At 41.6% G+C, this 14,019-nt stretch overlaps 1 protein-coding gene across 2 annotated transcripts in view; it reads right to left on the bottom strand.

The window, feature by feature from the left end:
• PTPRA (protein tyrosine phosphatase receptor type A) overlaps nucleotides 1-14,019 on the bottom strand; it is a 570,283-nt gene that overhangs the window by 156,842 nt on the left and 399,422 nt on the right. For both annotated transcript variants that reach the window (XM_069204801.1, XM_069204809.1), the window contains one exon: nucleotides 2,473-2,608. In XM_069204801.1, coding sequence (XP_069060902.1) covers nucleotides 2,473-2,608 — 136 coding nt within the window. The remainder of the gene's footprint in view (nucleotides 1-2,472; nucleotides 2,609-14,019) is intronic.

Below are 14,019 nucleotides of genomic sequence, written 5' to 3'. Positions count from 1 at the left end.
TCTTCATATTAGAACAGAGATATAGACTTTTTATTTTTTCGCTGTGGCATGTAACACAAAACTATAAAACAAAACTCAACAGAACACTTACGATGTGGTCTACTAGCTTTAAAGAGATACTTTTCGTATTTTATCATTTTACAGTTTGAGGACAGCAACGCAGTGCCTGATAAGTCGAGGATGTGTTTACTTTAAGGAATAAAAACTACACTTAGGGAAGAAATACTTTGAGAAAACCCATCAGTGTCTGTCCTCGTCTGAACGCACCAGCTATGATCCACATTACCAATCAAGCTCACTTTTTTATAGTGCTGATTTTAAATTATAAATCCTCTCTCCTTATTACAGGCTTGCCTCACAGCCATGCTTAAACTGCACCTACACAACTTCCACCCCACCCCATAAAAACACAAAGCATCATTCCAGTCAAAATCCTTGAAATCCAAAGAGAAGTATCAAGCAATAAATGGAGGGTTGCAAATTCTAGATCTACGACACAAAAAACAGGCTGCTTACTAGGGCATTCATTGAAGACTATAGTTACCCAATGTTTTAAAGAAACATAGCTGTCAGAGGGTTGCAAGTCTATAACAGAAGACTTACTTCCAGATAACTTCAAACTCTAATGTTGTGACTTGTGACTGCAGTCAGCAAGGAAGTGGTGCAGTGACGAGAATACACCATAATAAAACTGTAGGTAACTGAAAGCCATGTGTCCAGTTATCTGCATCAGAAACCCGTTTTTTCAGTCATAAAAGCTGACACAATACAGCAAATTGGATGAATGATATCACACTGTCCCCCTCATGGGTACATACCTAATTTAATTAAACAATCTGAATATGTTCCCTATCACTCTTCGATTAACTCATTGTGGCAAGTGATTTTAATATGTGAGCAGAATAATCAGAGAACCCAGAAATAAGTAAGGTCCCAAAGAGTTCAAGTTCATTCATCCTTGAGCAGTGTATCTGACCAACCCTACTCATTTAACCAGCCACCCGTCACTTATTCTTTAGTACACAGATTAACTGGTGGTGGTATTAGAGCAACTATCTTTCTGGACCTCTCTTCTTTGGTTAATGTTCTCAACCACCAACTCCTCAGATAAAGCTGCGCTCTGCCATTCAATCGACCAAATCTTTTATGACAGGCACGCTCCAACAAGGATGGCTGGGGTCTTCGGTTGTGAGCCAAAGCCTGTACACTGCCGAGTCCCACAGATATCTTCGATTCTGACCCTCAACTTCCTCTGTAACCTTTGGGAAGTCACCTACAAAAACATAACTTTTTTACTCTAGGGCACTGATTAACTACTGCAACCACACATTTGGGAGAGACTGTGGCTGGATGGTGTGGCAAGCCAGACATTTGGAAGAGTGCCTGACGTAGTTGTAGGTTAGAGCGTCACCTGTGACAAGTGATGGATGAATCTGAAAGAGCAAAGACAGGGTTCTCAAAGAGAGAAGTGCACATGCTATTAAAGGAGGTATTCCAAAATTTGCAGCAAGCCTATGTAAATGCCACAGGGCATGAGAAACTCCTGCAGAGGTCTGGCTGGCCAGGTGAACCTGTGGCTCGGAAGTATGTCTAGGACTTCTCCCAGCCTGTACTATGGGACAGAACAGCATGGAACGCAGGGCACATGATTGGGAGCCCTGAACACCCAAAAAGAAGGTAAGTAGAGACAGCCCGATACTGAGGACTCTTACAGTCAAAAAAGGTTCACAAATGTGCAAATGAGATAGATGTCAAACTCACAACTCGACGATTTAAGAGTGGAAACACAGATGTGCAAGGTGTGCTCTTTGTTCCCCTCTGCTCTTCTTCCATAATAATAACTAGAAGGAACGTAAAACAAATGGGCAATGAAAAAGAGAAACACTCCATGTTTTCTGAACATCAAGCAATGTTTCTATTTTGAGTGGAAAACAGAGAACGTGAAGTAATAGGGAGCTTAGGGCATGAGATGTATTTATGCGACTGCAGGGGTGATGTGTTTCCGGTGTCTAAGATCTGGGTCATGTATATGGGTTTCCTTATTATCCCCTACAGGCAGGTGGAGAACATCTGGCAATAAAGTAATTAGTAGTGAATTTACTGTCACAATTTGTATCATGGGAGGCTCCACCGATTTGTGATAGGGTGGGGAGGAGATTTATGAATCCCACAACAAGGTGCAGGTTTCTACCAATAATTGGTCAATACCACCCGGACAGAGATCTCTGCGTAGGTGTTGGTGGAAATCTACATGTGTGGATTACTCAAACTCTACAGGTACAATGCTCTTTGTGACTCAGCCACAAATCTTTCTTTTATGCAAAGATCCTCAAACTGAAAGTGCTTCTGAGTTAGAAGTCAGAATTAACATGTGCCATCAGAATATTTTTTAAGAGTGCATAAGCAATCCAGGCATACTGTTTATTGAAATAAAAAAAGAGCAAAAATAACTGAAAGACTTGTGTTACTTACATCGGTTTGTACCATTTGACATCGTTGAGCACGGATTCGGCTAACAAAACCAAACACGTCTACTTTCTTCTCTGCATGCATCATGTCCAGCATGGCATCGATGACCATGAATGTCCCCGTTCTACCTACTCCCGCACTGAAAGAGCAACAAGAGTGAGTTACAAACCAAGTTTTAAACACGCACTGCAAAGAAGAAACTGTGCACAGTGTTCATATGAAAAATAAGATTATTAATGTTAATTGTTAGGTCAGATACGCTTACAGAGCAAGTTAAGCCAACTTGTGAAAGTGTTTTGATGTCACAGTATATGTAAGTGATGTGAGAAAATGTATAACAAAACGGTGAGAATCATTTGAGACTGCGCAAGCAGGATCTGAAAGTCTGGAAAAGTCTGACCAGCTGGAAATCAAACCGTAATACAAACTTGGAGGACAAGATAGCTCAAAGGCTACCTTTACAGTGCCTTGGGAACAGATCGGTTGGTAATCACATATTTAAGTATGGATTGTTGTGAAGTGGAAACCTAGATGGGAAGCAGCAGAATTTACAGTGATGTAATTAAGGGAGATGACTGCTATTGTGCAGGGATGTAGTGTCCTTTGTTGTGGGGAGTATTCAGATACTTTTTGAACTGGAGGACGTCTGGCGATGTTCTGATCACGATGGAAGAAAAATGCTACTTAGCCTCTAAGCATCTGTTTGTAACATATAGTGATGTAGATTCTCAAGCTTAACATACTCCTGCCATCGAGCATTGGGCTCAGACGTTTCCAAGTTGTTGTTATTCAAAGAAGTGTTTTGGTAACACCTTTTTCGATAGAGACGATCTAAACGCAGATTCCCCACTGTAGTATATTACCCAGGCATCAGACTGGACCGGGAAAACTTTGAGCAGTACCTCTGGGTGCCGGTAGGTGGCATCGTTTGGCTCATTGACTGTATCAGAAAGAATGCTACAGTGCCAAATAAGCGTCAACCCGGTTTCCTGACAGATTCTTTCATGGCTATTTTTGTGCCAAAAACAGAGAGCCACATAACAAACAACGTTTCTGTTTTCACCAGTGAGCAGAGTCCAATAAGAACTTTTGGATTAAGAGGTCAGTTCACAGAACAGGAAGGAAGTGAGTTTCAGTGAGGACTCTGTAGTTAGAGTCTCTACAAGAAAATGCATTACTGAAGATAATTAATTTTTTCTTCTGAAAGGGACTTCAATCTGCAAATTCATTGCCTTAGAATAGATACCCAAGGAAAATCCATGTGGAGGTGGGTCTGCGAACTTGCTTACACCAAAAAAGCCTGGAGTACAGAACGGGTGAAATACCCACTAATGCATACATTACTTTCTAAGCAGTCTGCTTCATGAACGTGTGGAGGTATGCAAACATAGCAGCTTGGCAGACGTCCAGGACATGTACCCCACGTGCTAACCACTAGTGGCAGTCTTGGACCTGGTACAATGAGACAACACACCCTCAGGGGGCTGCTTCTTCGCCAAAGTGTAGCAAATATTTATGCAGAATAATATCCATCGGGAGATGGTTTGTTTCTGCACAGCCTTGCCCTTCTTTATTAAAGTGAACTTATGAAGAGCTGATCACCCAACTCAATGGTCTATGGTGTGATCAATATAGAAGGAGAGCGCTCTTAAGGTTCAAGCAAAGCAGTCTCTCCTCCTCCATGGAAGGATGAGGCAGACTGTAGAAAGCAGGGAAATCTCACTAAAGCTCCTGATCAATGTAATGACCTACAGGAAAACCATTTTGATGTCCAAGAGCCGTAAAGAGCACCTATGCAGGAGTTCAAATGTAGAACACATGAGGTAAGTAAGGATTAAATTAAGATCCAAGTGGGGCATCACAAAGGGAATAGGCTGGAATAAATGTTATAAACCTTTCGAAAAACGAGTGCAATGTTGACTGAAACAGGAGAGGCTGATCCAGCAGCCACGTAAAAGTCCAAATAGCTGATAAATAATCCTTAATTGTGCCAAGTGTAAAACATTGCTGGGCTTAAGGTAGAATAAACAGCAAAAACTCTAAGAAAGGTGCAGAGAGGGGGTCCCCATGGTGCAAGGCACAGCGGGCAAAGAAACCTATCCCTACAGCAGGGGTAGAGAGAGTTAGTGGATGGATGCTTGGCTGCCAAAGTGACATCACGAACGTTTGGCAGGAGATCAAAAGCCCTTAACTGTTGCGGCTCAATCTTCAGGCACGAAGCTGGTGAATACACTGCCTCAGGTGCAGTACCCTACATTGTTGCTGCATAAGAAGGTCCTTCCTGACCGGAGGTCAGGTTCTCCAGCTTTGGGAGTTCAGGATACTATACTCTTCACCCAGGGGGTGGCGCCAGGTGGGTTGGAGAGAGTGTGGATGGAGTAATACGTGGCAGCATCAGTCTGGATCCTGAGGGCCTGGCTAGTGTTGAGGGTGAAAACACGGACGCTAACCCAGCCGAGGCACCTCTCAGCTCCAGGGGGCCCGCCAAGGGTGTGCCAGAGGGAGTTGGTGGCCCAAAGATGGCATGGAAGCCATCTAAGAACTCCTTATGTTGAACAGGGAATGCTCTGGCACCAGGAAACTCAGGGTAGCGCGGAGCGGGATCAGATGCTGGCTCCACAGGTGGAGTGCCACAATGGGGTCTAGAAAAACAAGTACTTACCTTCGGTAACACTTTATCTGGTAGTGACTATCTAGCTGCAGATTTCTTACCTTATTTTACAATAGTCACCATGCGCTACAGTGGATCTGTAAAATCTTGAGCAGCACCTCTACATGCCGGTAGTTGCAATCGATCGGCTACATGTCATCTGTGCCAGATGTGATGTGGACGGTGCCTATATAGGCACCTCCCTATAGCACACTGACGTCAGTTTCCTTTCATAACTATTTCTGCACCAAAAGCACAGAGCCACATCAAAACTCTGATTTACCAGTGTGTCAAAACTACAGATATATAGGAACCTTTTTAGGCAGGCAGATCAGTTTGCAGAACCAGGGAGGTTGGAGGGGTTTGTAAGGAATCTGTAACTAGATAGGGTCTCTACCAGATAAGATGTTACTCAGATAAATCTAGCCACAGATTCCTTACCTTAGAATAGAACAAAGAAATAACCCAACCCCCGCCACCCCCACCCGAGGAGGGTCTGCCAACTGGTTTAGACCAAAAAGTCACGGAAGACCGAACGTGTCATAAGGTGACTTTAACAAGGAGGGTTGATCCGGCAACTCCAAAAAAAGCCAATGGCTGAAAGTCACCCTTTAAATGTGCATAGATCAAGGCCTTTCGAGGCCAAAGACAAAATAAACAGCTTAGTCGAACATGTTTCGTACAATGTGACCGTTTAAGATACAAGGAGGGTATTTTATGTCTGACATGGCCAAGCAGGAACGCAGAGCGCGTTCTGTCCAGGACCTCTCACAGATTGCTTACGAGTGAACTTATGTTTCTGACTTTGAACATAAACCTTCACTACTGCCTTGAAAAAGGCCCAAGGCTTGCTAGCCACCAGGAGGCGAAATAACGTGTTGGCTGAATGGTTATTTTTAAGAAAGTACTATAGCACGATTCAGGAATGCTATCACAAGCTTGTAATCAGAAATAAAGATTTACATTTCTCCACAAATTGAATCCAGGACACTATAGTTATTATTGGATTAACCAAGGACGATAAAAAAGTGAAACCGTCAGCTCTGTTCTGCAGCATAGTCAGCTCTGTCCTGCAATACTCTGTTCTGCAATACTGGAATAGTAGCATACTATAATACTAATAGTATAATAATACTGTGACTCATTACTTGAAGCACTCCACCAAATCTAACTCAATTAAACAATTCACTGTGTATGTCTATTTATCATTAAGTAAGGAATAAGTTACATACCACCTAAAGACATCTCTTTCCCATGTGTAGTGCTGTAGATTCACATGCTCCTCATACTCCTGCCATATAGTTTTGGGTTCGGTCATTTGCAACTTGTCTTGATTGAAACATAGATGAAGGGCTCCTTCAAGGTGATTGCCTACAGTTCGCTAATGCAACTATGAAGACCACCTTCCAGAACAGGAACTGAAGGGCCATTAATGTAGAGGTTCAAATGGTGGCCCCATGAGTCTGGTTAGGACAAAATTGAGATTCCACATGGAAGCAGGAGTATCGCTCTCGAGACCTTCCATGAAGACTTTAAATTCAAAAGCTGGACAAGTGTGCTATATTAGGTATGTACGCTGCAAATACAGCTAAGTGGAATTGGATGGAGGTGTAATCAAGGCCTGCATTTTGCAAGTGCAAAAGCTTGGCAATAATATCCTGTACGGCAAGCTTTGAAGGCTTAACGATCTTAGATATGCAGTGGTGAACAAACCTTTTCCACTTTGCCGCGTAACAAGCCAGTATTGTGGGAAGTTGAGCTTCCTTTAAGACAGACATACATTCCTCAGAAGGTTGAGGTATCCGAATTCTAAGACTTCTAAGAGCTCCATGAGAATGAAGTACTAGTGTTGACTGGCCCAAGTTGGGGCTCACACAATAAGGATTAGTGGGGTTTGCCTCTGTTCTTCCCCACATAAAGAAAGGTAGAAAAGTGTAAAAAAATATCCCCAACCTTTTCTTTCAGAGCATTTCCAGGTACTCAAAGTGGTGACCCAGTGGTTGAGACGGCCATATTCCCTGAACAGTGATGCTGCTGAAGTCTATAAGAGCGGCATCTGTGGTGATGGTCATTGTGTTACTGGGTCTGCAAAAGGCCTGCCTTGCTTCAAATTGTTGCTGCTCCACCACCGCAGAGAGTGGTGGGCCTTGGCCTATACCAACACTAAATATTCACTGTGACCTTCTGCATGGAATCCCTGAAGCATGAGGTACTCTTGGAGCGGCTGCATATGAAGCCTTGCATATGGACCAATGGCGATGCATGATAGCTTCATCCACAGAAGGCGCTGGACATCACACTGCAAACCAACAATTGGGCTAAAATGAGGTAGCAGCTGAACAGTTGTAACTCTTCGCTATCTGGAATAGGCTTTCTCCATGACTGCGTCCAATACTGAATAAGGAAGTGTTATACCTGTAAAGGCTTTAGGTGGTACTGTGTGGCATTTAAAGGTGAACTCCAAATTGTTGAGCAGGGACACTGCTGTTTGCTAGACATGCCAGCTTGCTGCTGCTCTCGATCAGACAATCGTCGAAGTAGAGAAAAACGTGAAGCTCTTTCTTCGCAGAAGAGCATCCACTACTGTTAGGCACTTTGTAAACATCATTGGAACTGTGGTGACCCTGAAACAGAGTACTTTGTGATAAGAGAACGACATTGCCAATTCAAAGTGTAGGTACAGACAATGAGCAGGGTAAGATGGGTATGAGGACATAAGCTATCTTGAGATCGTAGGTGGCAACAGAGGTTTTGAGGTCTGCTTCTCTTTCAGCTTCGTCGTTAAGGAGTGTTTCTGCGTCAAGGCATATTGTGGGCAGGGGCAGATGGCGCCATTGTTGCTTGCTTCGGCTGGGACCAACAGTGCTCGGTGCCCTTGTAGCAACTGGAATTTAAGAATGCTTGAGGTCAATACCCTTGGTAAAAGGTTTTTTGCAGGTTCTGATCGGAACCTGGAGGTGGCAGGGAACTTTGGCTCACTTTTACTCGGCATCCATGCTCAAAGGTTTACACCAAGCTCCCTCCAGAGTGGTGTTCTACTTGTGTTGGACTTCTTTGGGGCCCTGGCTTAGTGATATGGGCCTTAAAGGCATACTCACAACCTTGGACATAGTCTATTCTGCAAGGGAAAATCCTTAGTGCTGAGTCAAAATCCATCTTCTCATCGTCTGATTCACTAGAGGACCCAGTCACTACACTGAGAGCTGGCTGCACAGCTAGAAGACTAGATGGACTAGCATCTTCCTATTCTTCAGCATCAAGGGGACCTTTTCGCTGAGAGATATCCAGAGTTTCCAACGTGCTCTGCTATACATCTTTCAGTTGTGCCCAGAGCTACCCCCTTCAATACCAGAGGGTCATTTTTTTGGGACTGAAGGCAAGGCACAACAAGCAGCTGTGGCCTGGTAACATGCACAAGTTGCACACCTTGTAGTGGTCATCTCACGGACGTTGAACGGCAGAAAACGCAATTTTAAAAGGATGTCAGTTCCATCAACCACATCGCATTCTCACAGCTATGGAGTATTTCAGGCACAGTTGTGAAATGTAGAGGATGAGGGGATAAGGTTGACTGGGGTAGGATTCAGCCATTCACCGTAATCCACAGAACAGCTGGAGTTTCTGGGATCTACACGATCTCATTTGATGAGATAATGGTTGGTGAAGCAGAAGGTGAGCCTCTGCACACAGTACTGGAAAGCACAATGTGCGTTTCTGATGCAGTTCACAATATAATTTCCCCATCACACCAAGATTAGCACTCCTGTTGGCTCCTATAAAGCATCTATAGGACCTTACAAAGGCCGAGACAGTTTAAACATACAGTTAATTGAGAGGAGTCAAAGAATAAGCCCATTATCTGATAATAGAGTGTGGTGGCCAGGCTCATCTTCCAAGTCATTCATGGAATGCGGGCAGTTCTGTCCTTTGCTCAACACAACATCAAAATTTTACTTTTAGTACCATTCAAGTACAATAGGTGTTTACTCATCTAATTAGAGATGTGGTGCAGAAATGTAAGATATTCCTTTGACTCAGTTTCTTCACTCACTAGAGATGCATTTATGTGTTGTCAGCACAAAACTAGAACAGATTTTGCTAAACAACCTGAGTTAATAGCCACATGGATATATTGGAGAGTAATGGTATTACAGCCAACCCGGTGGCATCCTATTTTCATAGGTTTAGAAGGCCTAATGATTGGATCTACTCCAAGGTCATGGTATAAAATTTCCACACAAACACTTTTTTGTATGACAATCTCATTGTTTCTGTTGTATGTTATTGATAGACAAAGAAACAGGGATGAATGGTGATATTCACTGAAAGTAATGAAACACTTCTTAGCAAAGGTCACTCTGGTGGTTTCAGTCCCTTTCAATGTCCATTTCTGGAGCAGACTGTGTGGTTTTAAACACACTAGGATTTTTTATTCTGCCCTCCTTTTTCAAAGATTCTTAATTATATTTTAATTCAATTAACAGAGTAGGCTGATATTATGATGGGGTTGTGCTAGAAGCACTTTAGGAAGGTTCTTCAACTACCACTGAAAATCGCATATGTTTCTTCTCAGTGACAGGCTGCTTCATCACTGATCTTTGTGTAATACTTGTTTTAGACCTCCTCTGTCCTGAATGCGAGGCTTGACTGAAAACTTTACACTAAGTTCTGTCCATATAACTGCTAGACCAACACATTTTCATTCCATTCTTTTTAAGAAGGAGAGTTCTGCAAGTACTGCTGTATCCTCTTCTGAAATATTTCATAACAGCAGTTCTTAGCTCTGATTTCTGGGGACCCCCCAATGAATGAGTATTGGCAGAGGGGGGATACCGGCCTGGCAATTTGATTGTCATAACACAATACAGAACAAAATATAAATAAAACAAATACATAAATTAATAAATGTTATTTAATTCAATCAAAAATAATGTATAAAAACGTAATTTTAAAAGGACTGTTTGAGTTTTTCAAAATGTAGTTTTAGATCCAAATGAAGCAATATTTTATTGTATTCTAAGTGTATCTATACAGTGCTTATTACCCCTGACGAGGCGTCAAAGTGCTTATCGATGAGCAGCACGCTACTTCGGAACACGAAGGGAGTTAGTGGTGGATTAGTATAGGGAAATAGGAGGATATGTGAGTTTGTTAGTTGGATTGACTAGAGTAATGGTGGGATAGAGGAGGGAAGACTCCAGACGTGTTAATTGGGAGTTTATAGTGATAGGATGAGGCTTGGGATGCGTAAAGGAGAGATGAGGAGGGAGGAGTCTGTGGAAAGGGTTAGGGAGATCATAGTAGTAGGAGGGGTTTTGGATGTGTCATATATGAGATAAATGAAGGAGAATTTAGTAGGGTTGTTTGGGAGATCATAGAAGTAAACTTAGGTGTGGGGTGAGCCAGGAGCCATAAAGGAGGGAAGAGCTTAGGCAGGGTTATTTTGGAGATCAAAGTAGTAAAATGGGTTTTGGGATGAATCAGAGTAGGGATGGAGGATAGATTGATAGAGACATAGGGTGGTGGGGCAACAGAGTACAATTTATGAGAGAGCAACTTTTAATTTATTATTTATTTTTTATTTAATTTTTTTTTTAAATGTATGTAATTTTATTTATTTAATTTTATTTATTGGAATTTCTTTTTTCGCTAGTACAGTAGAACTAGTTATAAATAGATAAGTAAATAAATACATAGTAAGTGAATATATGTGCAAAGAATATAATACTGGATATAATAACTCGAGAAGTAAAGTTGTATTGTATAAACAGACTCAGGATGTGTAACATCTGATGTTAATTAATAAGTGTACCTTTTTTCAAACATTCATTTATCTTTCCTCAATTTTGCAATAGCAAAATGCTTGCTGTTAAATAGTTAAGATAACATTTGCTCATTCTGATATAAAAAAGAAAGCAGGGATTCGTAAGTATCTAATATAATAACTTATCTAGGAGCTATGCAATGACCTACGGACATATCAAGCATACAATAATATACACATATATGTATATACATATACACATACATATATATGTAACCGTAAGTAAATATACATTTGTTAAACAGGCTTAAGGAGTATGTATATAATTTATTATGAAATAGTAACTATACATATTTCTTAAAGAACTATACATATCTAGAATATACACAATCAGATTATAAATATTAATCAACACAGGCATATTCAGTCCATTGCTGTTTGGATATGGTGGTTATGAAGGAGCCAACTCTAGAGTAGTCTTCTGAAGACAAGATAGTTATCCGTGGATATTATATTGGGGGTAATGAATTCCATAGTTTGGCTGCTTGAACAGAGAAATATCTCAACATCAGTTCTAGTCTTTCCAAAGCATTCTTGCAGCAGGTGCGACACACCAGAAAGATAGTTACCGAACGTAATTGATCAACTTTCGTTCGGACTGATACTTCTACATACAGATTCCTTATTTTTTGCTGGAATCCCAAGCAATACTAGAAAGGCGGTCAGTCTGAAAGAAAGGCTATTTAAGGAAATCCTGAAGTACTGAGCAGGCAAAATGCCCATCCCTCCTCACTTCAGAGTCTAAACAGAAGTGTTTGGTGATGGTGTGAAGGTACTATCACGTTGCTTCTGTACATCTGTCCACCACAGCCATTCCTCTCGCTGGGGCTTCTGCAGCATATTTTGATCTGGTAGAATGTGCTAGGGTTCCCTAGGACAGATACTTTCTTTCTACAGCAAATCTTTATGCACAAGAGCTCAATGAGAGGATTCTTTCTTTTTGTTAGTGTAATCGATAAAGAGCAGAACTTCTGACCTCTTTATTGCCATCCATGTAGATGCCCACAATTCTAGGGTCCATCTTGGACAGTCGCCAACTCCTTCATGTGGTAGTGAGGGGTTGGCAGGCTGATTAAGGTGGAACTGAGACACCACACCTTTAGTAGGAAAGCACCTCAGTTGAGCAGTATAGACAATATTAGCATAGGATTTTGCAAACATTTTAAAATACCTTCCAAAATTAAATTAGCAGAAGTTAATTGTGAAAAGGCCAAAGTAACATCATCTTGCTTTGGGATTGATAGACCAATGTGATGCCCACGGTTACTGTCAAAATCAGTTGTGATCCCTCCTTCACAGGATGAAAATCCCACCCCACCCCCCCAGAAACACACCCCATCAATAATAGACCCCGCCTCTTCTGCTCATAACACAATCTCTCTTTTTAGGTAGGCATATGCCAGGGCTTCAGTTGAGCTAAAAGCTGTCCATACTAGATTCCGGTTGCATAGTTGCACTGCTCCCAGGTACCAACCAAAAGATACTAATGTAATTAATAGCCTCCTACTTCAAATTCAATCGCATTTACAGACTGATTTTAATTTTTCAGTTTTACATTTTGCTTTTATAGGAGTGTATCAATTAACTAATGTTATTGTATTTTCTAAACAGGCACAGGCCCTTGAGAAGGTGTTGCGGACACCCAAAGTTCCACAGTACTCGTTTTAGAGCACGCCGGAGTAAAGGTATTTGGCAATACCTTAAATTTAGCTTTAGTGTTTATAACACACTCTTCAAATAATTAATTTCCAAAACAAAAAGTGGCATACATAGCTGGCAAACAAACTCTGCAAGAAACTGCAAAAGTGCTACAACTACAAAGAAAAAGGAAAATAATCTGGGTAGTCAATTTAGGCTCCAGGGCACAGACATCACTGATCAATAGTAAAACACTAGTTATTACAGTCTGATGTACAGATCCATATTTGCTTCTGGAACCACTGATAAAATCTTATCAATAGAGTTGTGCTACTGACTGTTTTTGGATATTTTTAGTACTCATCTTTCTCTTTTTTAAATGCTGGGCCAGAAGAAAAAAAAACAAGCCTTGGTATTTGCTTTTGGTCTTTCTCTATCAATGCAGCGGACAATGCACCTTTAAGGGTTTGGGGGTTTAGTTTTATGAGCGGCTTAATGGACGCATGCTAACCACACAGCACTTTAATCTGACAGTTTGAAAGTGATTATTATACATGTTAGAAACAAAAAGAAAACAGAGAGCGACCCGATTCAGCTACAAGATAGGTCCAATGTTCGCTGCTAAAGTGAATCAAACTCAGCTTAAAATCTCAAGACATGGATCCAAATCCGGGGCTGAGAAGGTTTGTGTCTTCCAATACTTCATGCAATCAGGTGGATTTCTGCTCCACATGTCTAGTGGCTCACCTTCAAACTCTTGATAAAATATAATAATGAATTGAATCGGTCTGTTCTTTTTAATTGGTGCCCACCGAATAAGAATAACTGCTTGGAATGTAACCCCTACCATCAAAGGCAACACATTTTAATTTCTCAATAGCAGCAGACCTTAGACTACTACTACCACCACATTTTAAATTGTCTGCAAGCTCCTCAAGCATGCATGCATGCATGCATGCAACTAAGCTAAAGCTTGAGTGTTGCTGTTGGAGTAAATGACAGAGGTTTATGTGATGAACAGCCCAGAATTTAAACTTCCATATTTCTAGAAAATAACCACTTGAAGCCAAAGAAATGCTCCTTGTCAAAGGGCATATTAAGAACCTCCTCCTGGACCTCTGGTTTGAAACCAGAGCAGCGCAGCCAAGCGTGCCTTCGGAGAAGGACACTGGTGTTGATGCTGCATGCAGCTACGTCAGTGGCGTCCACGGCACAGCAAAAAAATTGTTAGATACTGTCTGCCCCAGATCAACTACTTGCTGTTCTCTTTTTTTTCGGTAATCATCTGGTAACAACTGGAGGAGCTCCTCCATTTTGCCCCAAAGAGCCCAGTCATACCTGTCCAACAATGATTGTGAGTTGGCGAAACGCCAATGACTGGCTGCCTGTGCAGCAGCCTTTTTGCCCACAGCATAAATTTTCTTATTCTCCTCAGGAA

Source organism: Pleurodeles waltl, chromosome 1_2, assembly GCF_031143425.1.
Source record: "Pleurodeles waltl isolate 20211129_DDA chromosome 1_2, aPleWal1.hap1.20221129, whole genome shotgun sequence".
Taxonomy (NCBI): domain Eukaryota; kingdom Metazoa; phylum Chordata; class Amphibia; order Caudata; family Salamandridae; genus Pleurodeles; species Pleurodeles waltl.
Note: the sequence above shows the minus strand (reverse complement) of the source record. Positions and strands in the feature narration are given on the sequence as shown.